Source organism: Nicotiana tabacum, chromosome 11, assembly GCF_000715075.1.
Source record: "Nicotiana tabacum cultivar K326 chromosome 11, ASM71507v2, whole genome shotgun sequence".
NCBI lineage: Eukaryota > Viridiplantae > Streptophyta > Magnoliopsida > Solanales > Solanaceae > Nicotiana > Nicotiana tabacum.
The window spans coordinates 167,613,164-167,627,415 of NC_134090.1; the positions used below are offsets into that span (position 1 = coordinate 167,613,164).

General features: G+C 32.9%; 1 protein-coding gene across 1 annotated transcript in view; it reads right to left on the reverse strand.

The window, feature by feature from the left end:
• Nucleotides 1-8,498: 8,498 nt before the first annotated feature.
• Nucleotides 8,499-14,252, reverse strand: part of LOC142166124 (uncharacterized) — a 50,297-nt gene continuing 44,543 nt past the window's right edge. Inside the window, exon 7 of the mRNA XM_075224544.1 lies at nt 8,499-8,668. Within this exon, the coding sequence (XP_075080645.1) occupies nt 8,499-8,668 (170 nt within the window). The remainder of the gene's footprint in view (nt 8,669-14,252) is intronic.

Genomic DNA, 14,252 nt, shown 5'->3' on the forward strand with positions numbered 1-14,252 from the left:
CTATATACAATATTGTAACTTTTACGAGGAAGAAACTACTGATTGCCTTTCCTTTTTAAGTACATAGAGGTGGATCAAAACGATAAAACAGACCGACATTTGTAGATTCGCTGTCAGCCTCACTTTAAGTTTAACTTTCTTTTATTTTTTCAAGTGACAAATGTAACACAGGTCCAAATTCAGTTCTAAGCTTTGTCTAAAATTAATGAACCGGGAATCTATCATTAAATCTTTTTATCACAACTTAATCAATTCAATGAATTTGAATAGGACTTCGGCATTAGTTTGCAACTACTTCTTCTTCCACATAATCTAATTCTTACCATTTAAGATATATAATACTAATAATAGTAAGATGATCATGAGCAAAGTAGCTTGTTCAATATTATATTGAACTCTTTATCTACTAGTTGTACCAAATATTTGTAGAGTAAAATTTTGGTTTTATGAGGAAGAAAATAAAATTGACATGCGAGGCATAATGAATTTCTGTAAGCTGTAGATTTATTGTCAACCTCATGTTGAGTTGATTTTTTTCTTTGTTCTCGTGACAAAAATAAAATAAGTCTAAATTCAGTTCTAAAAACGTATTATTTTTAGTAAAATACTTATTATAATTGACATGTGAGGCACATGCAATGCACGTGACAAGGAAATCTTATAATGTGTCTATGAGAAATATAACATGTTCAATATTAAATTTTGGTATGTAGAGATATGTAGAGAAATTGCAAATTATTTTTTCTTTTTAAGCACATAGAAATGGATTAAAGACACTTTAAACTGACATCTATAGATTTCTTGTTAGTCTCCCATTGAGTTAATACATTTCTGAGCCTTGATAAAATCAATGAATCAGGAATCCATCGTCAAATATTTTCATCACAAGGTAAGCAATTCAACGGATTTGGGTAAAACTTCAGCATTAATTTGTAATTATTACTTTTTCGATATAATTCTTATCATTTATAAAATAAGTATATATAAATGATAAGGTGATCGTAAGAAAAGTAAATTGTTCAACGTTGACTCTAGATATGCTATGTAGATATTTATAAAGTAAAATTATAGTTCAGTAAGAAAGAAACTACATATTTATTTTTCTTTTTAAGAACATATAACTAGATCAAAGATTAAGACGTTTTCAAAAACTATTATCTACCAACTATTTCTTTGACATATTGTGGATGGTACTATGTATAGGTTTATTACTACTTTAGATGGAGTCTCACTTTGATGTTGGGAGATATTCAGATTCCTACAACGATCTTAATTTAATATACAATATTTTATGGGTTCACAATATGATATTTATAAATATCTATATTATATTAAAAGAAGGGTAGTATGCATTGTGGTTAAGCCAAGTGGCAAGCTTAAATGAAATCACTTGGCAATTTTAAGACAACATTAACAATTAGAAATTATATATGGAAATATAATTAATGAAATTAGTTGAATGAGTCTTATACATAATCTAAATAGATCTTAGACAAATCTAATATCTCTCTCTCTCTCTCTCTCTCTCTCTCTCTCTATATATATATATATATATATATATATATATAAGCAAAGTGTGCTAATAAAATATTAGAATTATTAATACAATAATAATAATAATAAATAGATATTATAATAAAGCATAATAAGAAACAAAAAAAGTTATACGATGAATATTTATTTTTCTTTAATTTCATATAGGTTTAATTAATAACATAATGTATTAAGAAGTAGGATGACAGTTGTAACTATATTAATGTGATATTAATATATTAAAAGATAAATCATAATTCAAAATAATTAATATTCTTGAATACTGATCATGCTTGCGCGGGTTTTAACATTTATATTTATATTATGTTGAAAGGAGGATAGTCAGTATTGTGATTAAGTCAAGTGGTGATTTTAGAAAAAAATCATTTGGCACTTTTAGATTAAAAACCTAATAAGAATTAGGAAAAATCTAATGAAATCTATATAAAAATTTTGAATTAATAAGGGAAAGATAAAATATTTTTTTCAAAAAAAAACTAATCAATGAGATTTCTAAATGAATTTGAGCAAAATTACATAAATGAAGGTGACCATCTTATCTAAGATAGGTATTTTTAATAAATGAATAATTTGAGTTTTATTTTTCGTATGTTATGGAACTAAGAATCTTGGAAGGAAACTTTCCCAGTTAGTGGCACTAATTGAATCGAGAATATTAGTAATTTTATGATGAAATAGTAAACTAACGCATCTGCTTATATTTTGGATGAATCAAAATTATAATTTAATTTAAATATTACAGTGAGTGACAATTTAAATTTAAAAATTTCATTTGCTAATGGCAATGTAAATATGTAATATAATGTGACGACCCGGCCAGTCGTCTCATGAGTTACCGCTCCATTTCTCCCATTTCAGCTTCTTTACGCTTCGTTATCCGTGTTTTATGTGATCGAGTTTATTAGTTCGAGTTCGGAGAGGATTTGGTAAGAAATGAGACATTTAGTCTCTTTTAAGAAGGCTTAAGTTGGAAAAGTCAACCAGATGTTGACTTATGTGTTAGAAGGCTCGGAAGTGAGTTCTGAGGGTTCGATTAGCTTCGGGAGGTGATTTGTGACTTAGGAGCGCGATCGGAATGAGTTTTGGAGTTGTAGAGAAGATTTAGGCTTGAATTGGCGAAATTGATATTTTGGCAAATTCCGGTTGATAGGCGAGATTTTGATATAGGGGTCGGAATGGAATTCCGAGAGTTGCAGTAGCTTCATTGTGTCATTTCGGATGTGTGTGCAAAATTTCAGGTCATTCGGACGAGATTTGATAGACCTTTTGATCGAAAGCATAATTTAAGAGTTCTTGGAGTTCTTAGGCCTGAATCCTATGTTAAATTGGTGATTTGATGTTGCTGTGAGCGTTCCAAAGTTTTGATCAAGTTTGAATGATGTCATGAGATGTGTTGGTACAATTGGTTTGAAGTTCCGGGAGTTCCGGGTAGGTTCCGGGATGTTTTAGTGCAAAAATCATAGCTGTAGCAGGTCTACAGGGGTTGCAGGCCCTAGAACTCACCCATGCGGTCCGCACAAAAATAGGTGCGCCCGCGTTGAGTGCTGTGTGGACCGCACAAAGTGGTGTGCGGCCGCGGTAGGTATCATGCGGACCGCACAAAATAGTGTGCGGCCGCGGTGGGGAACGATCCGCTTGTCCTACTTCGGGAGCTCATATCTTTTAATCTATAAGGAATTTTGAGGTAATTCAAAAACAAAAGTTGTAGCCCTTCGTGTCTAGTTTCCAGAAGGGTAAAGATATCGCAATTTGGACAGTTGTAGCAAAGGTTATGGCCAAAATACTAAAGCCTGTCACTGCAGAGGGAGGCCTGTGCGGCCGCACGTTGCCTTTGCGCGGACCGCACTGGCTTGCACGGATCGCGTGAGTTTTGGTGTGGCCCGCGGTAGCTGATACCTGAGGGGTACCTATAAATACGAGGTTTTGGGTTTTATTTAATATTTTGACCTAGAGAGCTCGGATTTTGGCGATTTTTCGAAGGTTTTTCAAGAAATTCATCGGGGTAAGTGATTTTAACTCAGATTTGGCTAGAATACATGAATCTATCACTGAATTCATCATTTAATTCGTGATTTGAGATAGAATTTGGGAAGAAAATTGTGAAACCTTTCAAAAATGTAAAATGATGATTTGAAGGACCAAATGGTATCGAAATTGGATAATTTTGATATGGTTAGACTCGTGAGGGTACGAGGATTCTGAAAATGTAAATTTTACCCGATTCCGAGATGTGGTCCCGGGGCTCGGGTTTTGCTAAATTCGAGATTTTGATATTTTTTTCGAATGTTTTCGCTTGGGCTATGTTCCCTTAGCATATTGTGACCTATTCGTTCTGATTTTGGATAGATTCGACGCGCGTGAAGGCTAATTTGAGAGGCAAAGGCATAGCGAGCTAGAGTTTTGGCCAGTTTGAGGTGAGTAATGATTTTAAATGATGTCATGAGGGTTTGAAACTCCGGATTTGCACAACGTAGTGTTATATTAAGTTGAGATACACGTTGTGTGACGAGCGTGAGGTTCAATGCTATGGGGATTGGGACTTGGTCCATCCCGAATGATATTTTACTACATTTTTTATTGAGACATATACTTTATTGTTGTGAATTGGGCTTGTTGCCATGCTTGGGGCCTTGTGCCGACCTGTAGAACCCTTAGGGGATTTTTGACTGATTTTCCTCACTTACTTTGTTAAAGAATTTATATCCTCAGTCATGTTTCCAATTATTTAAGAATGATATGAACCAAATTTTTGAAATGTTAACCATAAATAGGAAGAGATATGAGGGCCGAGATCCCGACCGTACATTATGCCCGAGAGGCTGTGATTTTTAAATGACTGAGAGGGGTCGAGGACCCAATATTGAGGATATTTTATATGATATGGATCGGTCTACGCGCCGCAACATATATATATATATATATATATATATATATATATATATATATATATATATATATATATATATTATATACATTATGGATCGGGCTGCACGCCGCAACAACTACTTATATGGATCGGGTTGCACGCCGCATCAATTATAAAGCGCTTGGGCTGAAGGAGCCCCTCCGGAGTCTGCACACCCCCAGTGAGCGCAATCGACTATTATTATTATGGATCGGGCTGTACGCCACAGCGATATATGGATCGGGCTGCACGCCGCAACGATATATATATTTATTGACTCGGTATCGTGAGAAGTATATGAATTGAGAACTGAGGATATGAACGAATAAATGAACTAAAATGCTTGAGGAACTGATTTATACTAATTATATCTGTTTTACCTGGTTAAAAGAATTTCACATGATTTCCTTATTCACTGATGTTTAAATGATTTTACTGTTTTGATATAGAACTGCTTAGTGCCTTTACGTGATTTCATACTGTCAGCCATTATTTATTGTTATTACTCACTGGGTCGGAGTACTCACATTACTCCCTGCACCATGTGTGCAGGTACAGGTATTTCTGAGGCATAGAGCGAGCTTTCCTACCGTTCTGTTTTCATCGGAGTTATCGAGGTAGCTGCATGGCGTTCGCAGACCCGATTTCTCCTTCTATCTTCACTTATTTTTCCGCATTTTAGGCATATTATTGTATTAGATGGTTGAAACCTTGTATTAGAGGCTCAGACTTGTGACACCGGATCAGTGGGCTATTTTACAGAGATTTTTCATGATTATGGTTTCTGCACATTTCATATGTTAAATTCATATTTCTATTTATATTAAATTGGTATTAAATATCGAAAATTGGTATTGAATTATAAAGAAAGAGATTGTGAGATGTTAGTTGGTCGGGTTTCGGTTTGCCTAGCATTGTGTTGGGCGCCAGCACGGCCGGGGTTGGGGTCATGACATATAAAAATAACAATTATTAAGAATATCAATAGTTTTATGATAAATAGTAAAGTGACATATCTCTTTTATATTTAGGAAAAAATTATAATTAATTTAGTTTAAAATGTAAAATTATTTCGATTATATGTAAAATTCAAAATGAAAAAGTTAATTATAATATTAGAGTAGAGAAAGCTGTACCATGATGGGAATAGAGATAATATCAGAATATTTACCCGTTAAATTAATTTTAAAAATAAAATTAACTGAGCAAATAATATACAAGATATTATTGAAAAAATTGAAAAATTAAAAAATCATGAACAGTAGAATAATATTTTAATAGTAATTTTTAAGAAGTAAGAAATATTTATGCTATATTAAAGGGGTAGTGGACAATGATTTTAAACAAAGTGACGTGTTAATAAAATATAATAATAATAATATAATACTAAATGATAGATAGTATAATAAAAAATAAGAAATACAAAGTTATAAGAAGACTATATGATTATTTTGCTTTAATTCAATATAGATTTAATTAATGAAATATTGTATTAAGAATTAAGATGCAATTTGAATTCTATTAACTAAATTACATTAAAAATGCAAATTATAATTTAAAATAATTAATTTTTTGTAATATTGACCGCGCATTGTGCGGGTACTAATACTTGTTTAATGAATTTCTTAGCACATATAAACAGAAGTTACTGGGTTCCGGTGAACCCAGTCTTTGTGCTCTAGATCCGCCCCTGTGTTGGGAGGTGTCGTTATCAAATGAGGTCAACACATGTCCTTATTTACCAACCAGGCATTAATAATGTGAAAATAGTATGTGATAGTTAGTTTTCGGATTGGTAACTAAAAAATAGCCAATGTTTGCAAAGTCATTGAAAAATAACTATTTTTACTGGTAATACGGAAAGTTCTAGCATAATATACTGGAGATTAGAGCACATGTATATGAACTTCCATCATATTATGCTTGAACTCCAGCACGCAGAAAATTCCAGCATAATATACTGGAGATTGGAGCACGTGTGTATGAAGTTCCAGCATATTATGCTAGAACTCCAGTATATCATGCTGGAATATTTTTTGGATTTTGAATAGTGTTTTCGTCATATTTATCTTTACATGAAAAATGATTAAATTTTAATTACTTTTAAAACTATAACTATTTTTCAATTACCACTTGTAAATCTGATTATCTTTAAATTTCACCCATTAATAATTAGTCCTAATAAAAAATTCAAAAATATATAATTAGCATTTGGAATTGCTACGATGGCACAAATTTTTTACCAAGCCTTATTTTTTACCACCTTCACCTCCATCAAATGGGGAAAGGGAGTAACTACTTGTTGAACCATAAGAGAGAATGGGACTGAGACGAATGTACCGTACGATTGACCACTTTGTAAAGGCATCTAATAGCTTATATGACCAAGTTTATTTTTGGCCAAAAGTATTTTTTTTTTTTTTTTTGCCAAAAGTACTTTTGACCAAAAATTAAGGCGTTTGACCAAGCTTCTGGAAGAAAAAAAAGTGCTTTTAAGGAGAAGCAGAAGCAGTTTTGGAGAAGCAGAAAAAAGTAACTTCTCTCCAAAAGCACTTTTTTGAGAAGCACTTTTGAGAAAAATACACTTAGAAGCAGTTTTTTGAAACTTGGTCAAACACTAATTGCTGCTCAGAAGTGCTTTTCAAACTAATTAGCCAAATACAAATTGTTTCTCACCAAAAGTACTTTTGAGAAAAACACTTTTGAAAAAAAACACTTCTCAAAATAAGCTGATTTTTGCAGCTTGGCCAAACGGGCTATAATACTGTCTTCGTCTCAATTTATGTGAGTTTTTCTTAGGAATTAACCTAAATAGCCGTTCACCCTATCATTTAAATTAAAAATAGCCGGTATAATATATGTATATTTTATATATTATATGTGTATAATTATGTATAATCAATATATAATCTATGTATATAACTAGAAAAAGTAAACAATTAATATAACGGGCTATTTGTGTAAAGTCATATGTCTTTTAAATATTTAGAATTGTCAATTCTCGTAATTTATAGTACTTTTTACTTAATTTCCAAACATGCAAATTTTATTCAAGAAGCTTAAAGATTTCTATATCCGAATTAACCCTTAAAACTAAAGATTTGACGAAATCCGACCTCTACCTAGGGGTGGGCATATTTCGGTCGGAACCGAAAAAACCGACCGAACTGAATTTTTTTTATTTCGGTTTCGGTTATTCGGTTTGTTCGGTCGGTTTCGGTTTAAAATTTTAAAATTTCAGTTTTTCGGTTCGGTTTTCGGTTATTAAGTTTTTTAATTCGGTTAACCGAAAAACCGAATTATTAGTATATATGTTATTTAAGTTATATATAGGCTAAGCCCATAGGTAATAAATTAATACTATTAGGTCTAATCTATCAAAGAATCAACCCAATTAAGTAAGTCTATCAACTTTCTAATCTTAAAGACTTTCCCTCTATTAAAACTTCCATAGCATATGTGATAGATACCGGGAGAATTTCACACAGAGTTGTAATTTACACTATGTTTGAATTTTATAATCCATAATAGTGTGCAAAGTTTAATCTATTTTTTTTCTATAAACACAATATTTCCAACAATTTCGAAGTTTTGAGAAAAATCAACAAATTCACCGGTCGTATTATTACATAGAAGGAGTCTGATATGATAATATTCAAACCGAAAACCGAACCGAAATAACCGAACCGAAATTAGAAAAACCGAACTGAACCGAACTTATTTTAGTTCGGTTTCGGTTACTACTTTTACAAAACCGAAAACCGATTAACCGAACCGAATTTCTTCAACAAACCGAACCGACCGAATGCCCACCCCTACCTCTACCACATTAATTGGGACAGAGCGAGTAACTGAAAATGACGAAAAGGATATGATGGGAAGATCAAGATTAGAAAAATTACACAATGAAACTAATTAAAGAAATTCTTAATTTTTTTTTTCTCAGTTTACAGCCAAAAAATTTCATCATCATAAAATTCTTCGCAAAAAGAGAATTATAAATGCTAGAAATTCCTAAACTTCTAAAATTTATACCCTTTCATTTGGTGCTTGATTTTTGAACCATAGGATGAATCTTCTTCTTCTTCTTCTCATTATTGTTGCCTTCGTTTCCTTTTGCTTTTTCGTTCTCCATTTTTGTCTGATTCTCCTTTAAACGCTTTTGCTGCACATAAAGATGGCCATAGTTTAATCCCATTGAAGACATAGCTACAAAATACACAAAAAAAAAATGTACTCTCAATTGGTTTAATCTTCAAATCTGTCAAACCCAAGTTCAGAATTTATAGCCAAATAATTGAATATCCTATTCTTCTTTTTTCTTTTATTTTTTCCTAATTTAAAAATGGATCTCTGTGAACTAGATAAACCATAGGCTGTATAGCACATAGATAAGATTTTTTCCTTTTGTAGAGGTAGGGGTAGAGGGGCGGAATTAGCCTTGCGGTTGCGGGTTCGACAGAATTCACTAGTTTTGGTCCAAATTCTGCATTTACTTTAAAAAATATATTGCTTATATACAAATTATTAATTTAGAGTTCAGTAACTTAAAAAAACTAAAATTTCGAACACATAAGCTTCAAATTTTGGCTCCGCTTATACGGGTGAGGGTAGGTTACATTACAAGATAATATATATTTTGAATATGAAATGTATAATTTAAACACAATTGGATTAGGTGTCTGCATTCTGTTAAGGCTGTGAGATCCATGAGTTGACTTATTTGGATCTGTGGGTCAGAAGCTAACAGAAATCTACAGTAAGAAATCCACAGAATCAACAGATTGATTAAGAATTCATTATAATCCTCTTGACTATAAAGGAATGCAGTGGATTAGTTTTTAAAGTTGATAGTTTGAACAAAATCAAGAAAGCTCTCGAAAATTATTTGCTGGCACTAGCTAGATACGTGTATCAAAGTAGTAAATGCATGCAGAAGCGAATCCAGGATTTAAATCTTATATATGGGTTCAATTTTAATGTTTTTAATATTAAACCCATTATATTTTTAAAGTTATGGTTTCACACCTACTATTTTTGTAATTCTAATGAATATTTGTATACAAATTTTTACTCTATATCAAAAGTTATGGGTTTAGTTGAACTCGTAAGTAGTACAGTGCATCATGTGCTTTTTATATGAGTTTAAGTATACTATCATTGTAGTTTAACTTGTGATAGCTTAGTAGGCCGTATATCATTTTTATTAGGTTATTAATTATTATTTCCTTCGTTCACTTTTAGCTGACAAGTATTCTAAAAATAAATTAAGCGCAAGCTTATCGCCAAATGTCTCTTCTATTACGAAGACCGCCCGGTCGTGAAGCTTATCCAGGAGATGTTTTTATTTTTACTTGTCATTTTTTGCATATCAAGAGAAAAATAATTTATTTTTTCTGTTTTGCCTTATCATTAATTACTCATTCCAAATTATTTTTCAAACCCATTAAAACTATACACCAATTAATATGGATATCAAGGTAAATTATACACTTTATTTATTATTTTTTAAGGGGTGTGCAAAATAAATAGTGGACAAGTAAAAGTAAAGAGGGAAAGTAACATTTATTATCAAGATTTACTTGAAATTAACTTATAAATAATTTTATTATATAAATATATTTTTTGCTGTGAATACATAAAAGCTAAACTCTTATTATATCAAAGTAATTACGTAGTGGTGCTACTTGATTTATGGTTGATTATTATGTACTCTAACCTTGGTTTGTGCATAAACTTATTCGAGTAAATTCTTCCGTGACAAACTGACAATACCATCAAAGCCTTATCATTATTTTGGAGCCAAGCCCTTTTAGGTAGAAGTCACGAGAATGATTAACTACTTATAGTTTAATATCATTACTTTGAATAACAACAAAAAAAAAGTGCTTGAAACTATGCGAAAATAGGTGTTAGAACCCTGTATTATATACATTCTGACCTTCCTGCAACAATATTCATATATAATAGTCATTTACTATAGAAATCAAATTTTACTCGAAATTAATTTTTATATTATGTTATAATATGTGTCTTCTATAACAGCACTTCAATATAGCAACCAAAACGTATCGAAACAAATGAGACTGTTATAGGGAGGTTGGATTGTTCTATATTTTCGAATATCTGGCAATTTGACTCTATATTGAAAAAGTTTTGTAACAAACAAAGCCGTGAAAACTTTCTTTTCAAAAAACTTTTCCAGGAAACGTTTATTTCTTTTAGAAGAAAAGTTCTTTGAGAAACTCTTGAAGAAACTTTATAGATCAATCATAAAAATTTATTAGAAACAATAAATGACCAAATAGTTTTTCTTTAAGAAACTTTTTGAAAATTTCGGATGCAAACTTTTAAAAGTTGTCCAAACAAGTTTCGGTGTTGCGTTTGTTTGTGGTTTAGTGAATTCTTTTTTTCTGAATAGGATGAGTCCAATTCATTTTAAAAGTTGTACAAACAAGTAATAATTTTACATTTTTTTCAGCAATAGGATTCGTCCAAATAACCAAACTTTAGTGCTGCTAAAAACAAACATATACATTAAGAAGAACTAATAACCCAAACCATGGAAAGTATGAAAAGTAAAATATCTCAAGTGTTGACGCTCAATGTGAACTGTTGCTCCAAATAATTGCAAAGGATGCATAAACTACAAGTGAAGAAGAAGAAAAGCAGGTAATGAGTTATATGGGCCCTAAATTGACATGGACTTGTATTTGCCATGGCACACTAAAAATGTACGGGCGCCTTATTTGGTCGCCCCCATTTAACCTATACATATTTTTTAAATTTTTTTTTTAATTTGTACTCATTTTTTAAATAACTTCAGCCCCCTTTCTTCTCCTTCGTTTTCTTCTTCTTTCTTATGTTGCTGTTGGTGCAGATTATTTCTTCTTCGCTTTGTCTCAATTAATATTCTTTTACGTAAGCATAGTTATGGATTTAACTTAACTGTTTGTTCAGATTTTTCATGAAGTGGAACGAGTCATCTATTGAGCTCAAAAACGGCAACATGTGATGAAGTAGAATGGAGTAACATATTTGAAGGGAAGATATACGCACACAAACACAACTATGACAAGTAGGCCAAGTAATTTGTAGTAACTTTTTACCTAAACAAAGAACCACCATAATTAAGGATAAATGACAGATTAACTACTCTCATCTTGACTACAAAAAGTACAAAGAGTTATCCATATGAAATCACCAGTGATTATAGTTGTCTTTGCTAAGTACAGGAAAAACAGTCAAGTGATTAAAAAAATTTCGACTCCAGAAGAGGAGAGCCAAGTAAAATATTAGTACAAACAAAAACCTCAGCTCTAGAGCTGAAGTTCGATAGTTACAAAACAAAAACTTCAGCTCTAGAGCTGAATCTTACAGTTACAAACAAAAACTTCAGCTCTAGAGCTGAAGCTTACAAACAAAAAGCCAGTTACAAACAAAAACTTCAGCTCTAGAGCTGAAGTTTGACAGTTACAAAACAAAAACTTCAGCTCTAGAGCTGAAGCTTACAAACAAAAACTTCAGCTCTAGAGCTGAAGTTCGCCAGTTACAAACAAAAACTTCAGCTCTAGAGCTGAAGTTCAACAGTTACAAAACAAAAGCTTCAGCTCTAGAGCTGAACTTCAAGCCCGACTACTAGAATGCTGAAGTTTTGCGTGATTGTCTTTGCTACTTCAGCCCCGTATGCTGAAGTTATGCGAAAAACCGGGTATGCTTGCAAATTTTTTTGCAAAGCGGGCACAAGTTAAAACGTGACACAAAAAGTGGGTATAGATGCAAATGCCCCCATGGCACAAGCATACAAAGAGCCCAGTAAATAGTTTCAACACCTTTCTAAGCGTGTTACATGTCACACCTCCTTTTTACCTACCCCCAAAAGGGTATAAGGGAGTTTTTCCAATTAAAGGACAATCGAAACGGGATTATTTTTATTTAAAGATTCAGAGTCGCCACTTGGGAGATTTATGGTGTCCCAAGTCACCGGTTCAAATCCCAAATCGAGGAAAGATTGACTCTAAATTACAGTCCGCGAACCAGAAATCTGGGTAAGGAATTTTGTTAACCCGGGAGAAGGTGTTAGGCATTCCCGAGTTCCGTGGTTCTAGCACGGTCGCTCAACTGCAATATTTGGCTTAATTATTTGATTTTAAAAATATTTTAAATCTATGTGCAAATTTTAACTTTTAACTGCTTTTATTCACTTTTAGGAATATTGCAACGCTGTCAAAATACGTCTTGAACCACGTCACATAAATGCACCCGCGGTCTTCGACATATTTCGACATTGTTGAGATTTGGATTTGGGTCACATAAATGCGCACCCGAGTTTAGGAAGGTAATATTATTAAAACAATGCGCCTAAAGCAACTACGAGTTTTTAACTTTGCGAGGGCCATGTGAATTTGCTAAATGACACGCCTCGAGTTCTAAGTATTTTAAAAGAAAGGATTAAATGAGGGTCGCGCATTTGAGATTTTATTTGGCGCTGCGTACCTCGATTCTATTTTAAAAGGATATTCAAACTAAAGCTCGGAGGGCCATAGACAATGTCTTATCTAGTATAGCTCGCCTCCCAATTATTTAAAGGAATTTGATTCTTTACTACTAAATTAACCAAAGGTTTTATTCAGGTTAACGAGAAACTTACACGATGGAGAATTAATTATTAGAAAGGGGGTATTCGGCTCAGCATAAACTAGTAACCCAACAAAAAGAGGTTGCCCAAGTCTCATTAGGAAGGGCCTGTCCTATTTTGGGCCCACTAGTGAGCCCCAAGCTCCTGAAAATATGCTATGCTGGGGAGAGGCTCGGTATCGAGTCTCCAAAGCACAAATGAGCGCCTGAAGTGACACAAATTCAGAAAGCCATCGCTGAGACCAATACATAACACGACTCGAGTTCGAGTCTTTGACAACGCAAGCCCTTTGGAGCATCATGGACTAATTAAAACCAAACGAAACCTTTTTTGAACCATTCTTGTTGACTATACCTTCGGATGCAAATTAAAGAAAACATGAAAAAACTTACAACTACGGAGACCCATGAAAGCTAAGAAATTATGCACCTTCCCTAAATGCCCCACATTTGAACATGCTAATCAACGTTCTACCATTTCAGCTTTTACACACACCTATTTTACTCCACGATGTGCATATTAATCATAATCCACTCATATTCAACGTACACATATCAATAACTTTCCCTCTATAACCATTTCCCTTGTTTTGAATCCTCATTCTAAATGATTTTAACACACAAAATGAAACCAGCGAAGTAACAGGGATGTTTAACTTAACACATCTTAATGCCAACAATGCTCAAAAAGAAAACTCTCAGAAATTATGCATTCACCAAATTTCTATCAGTAGCATATCACCAACAGTCCCAAGATTTAACTACAACATACAAATTTCGCTAATCGTACTAAGTGGCTAAACTACAATGAATTAACTGATTCAGCATGTTACACCTCCTTTTTCCATACCCGAGAGGGTACGAGGGAGTTTTTCCAATTAGAGGACAATCGAAACGGGATTTGTTTATTTATTTCAGAGTCGCCACTTGGGAGATTTAGGGTGTCCCAAGTCACCAATTTTAATCCCGAATGGAGGAAAAGAATGACTCCATATTACAGTCTGCGTACCAGAAATCCGGATAAGGAATTCTGTTAACCCGGGAGAAGGTGTTAGGCATTCCCGAGTTCCGTGGTTCTAGCACGGTCGCTCAACTGTCATATTCGGCTTATTTATCTGACTTTAATACAATTATGAACCGATGTGCCAATTTTAAC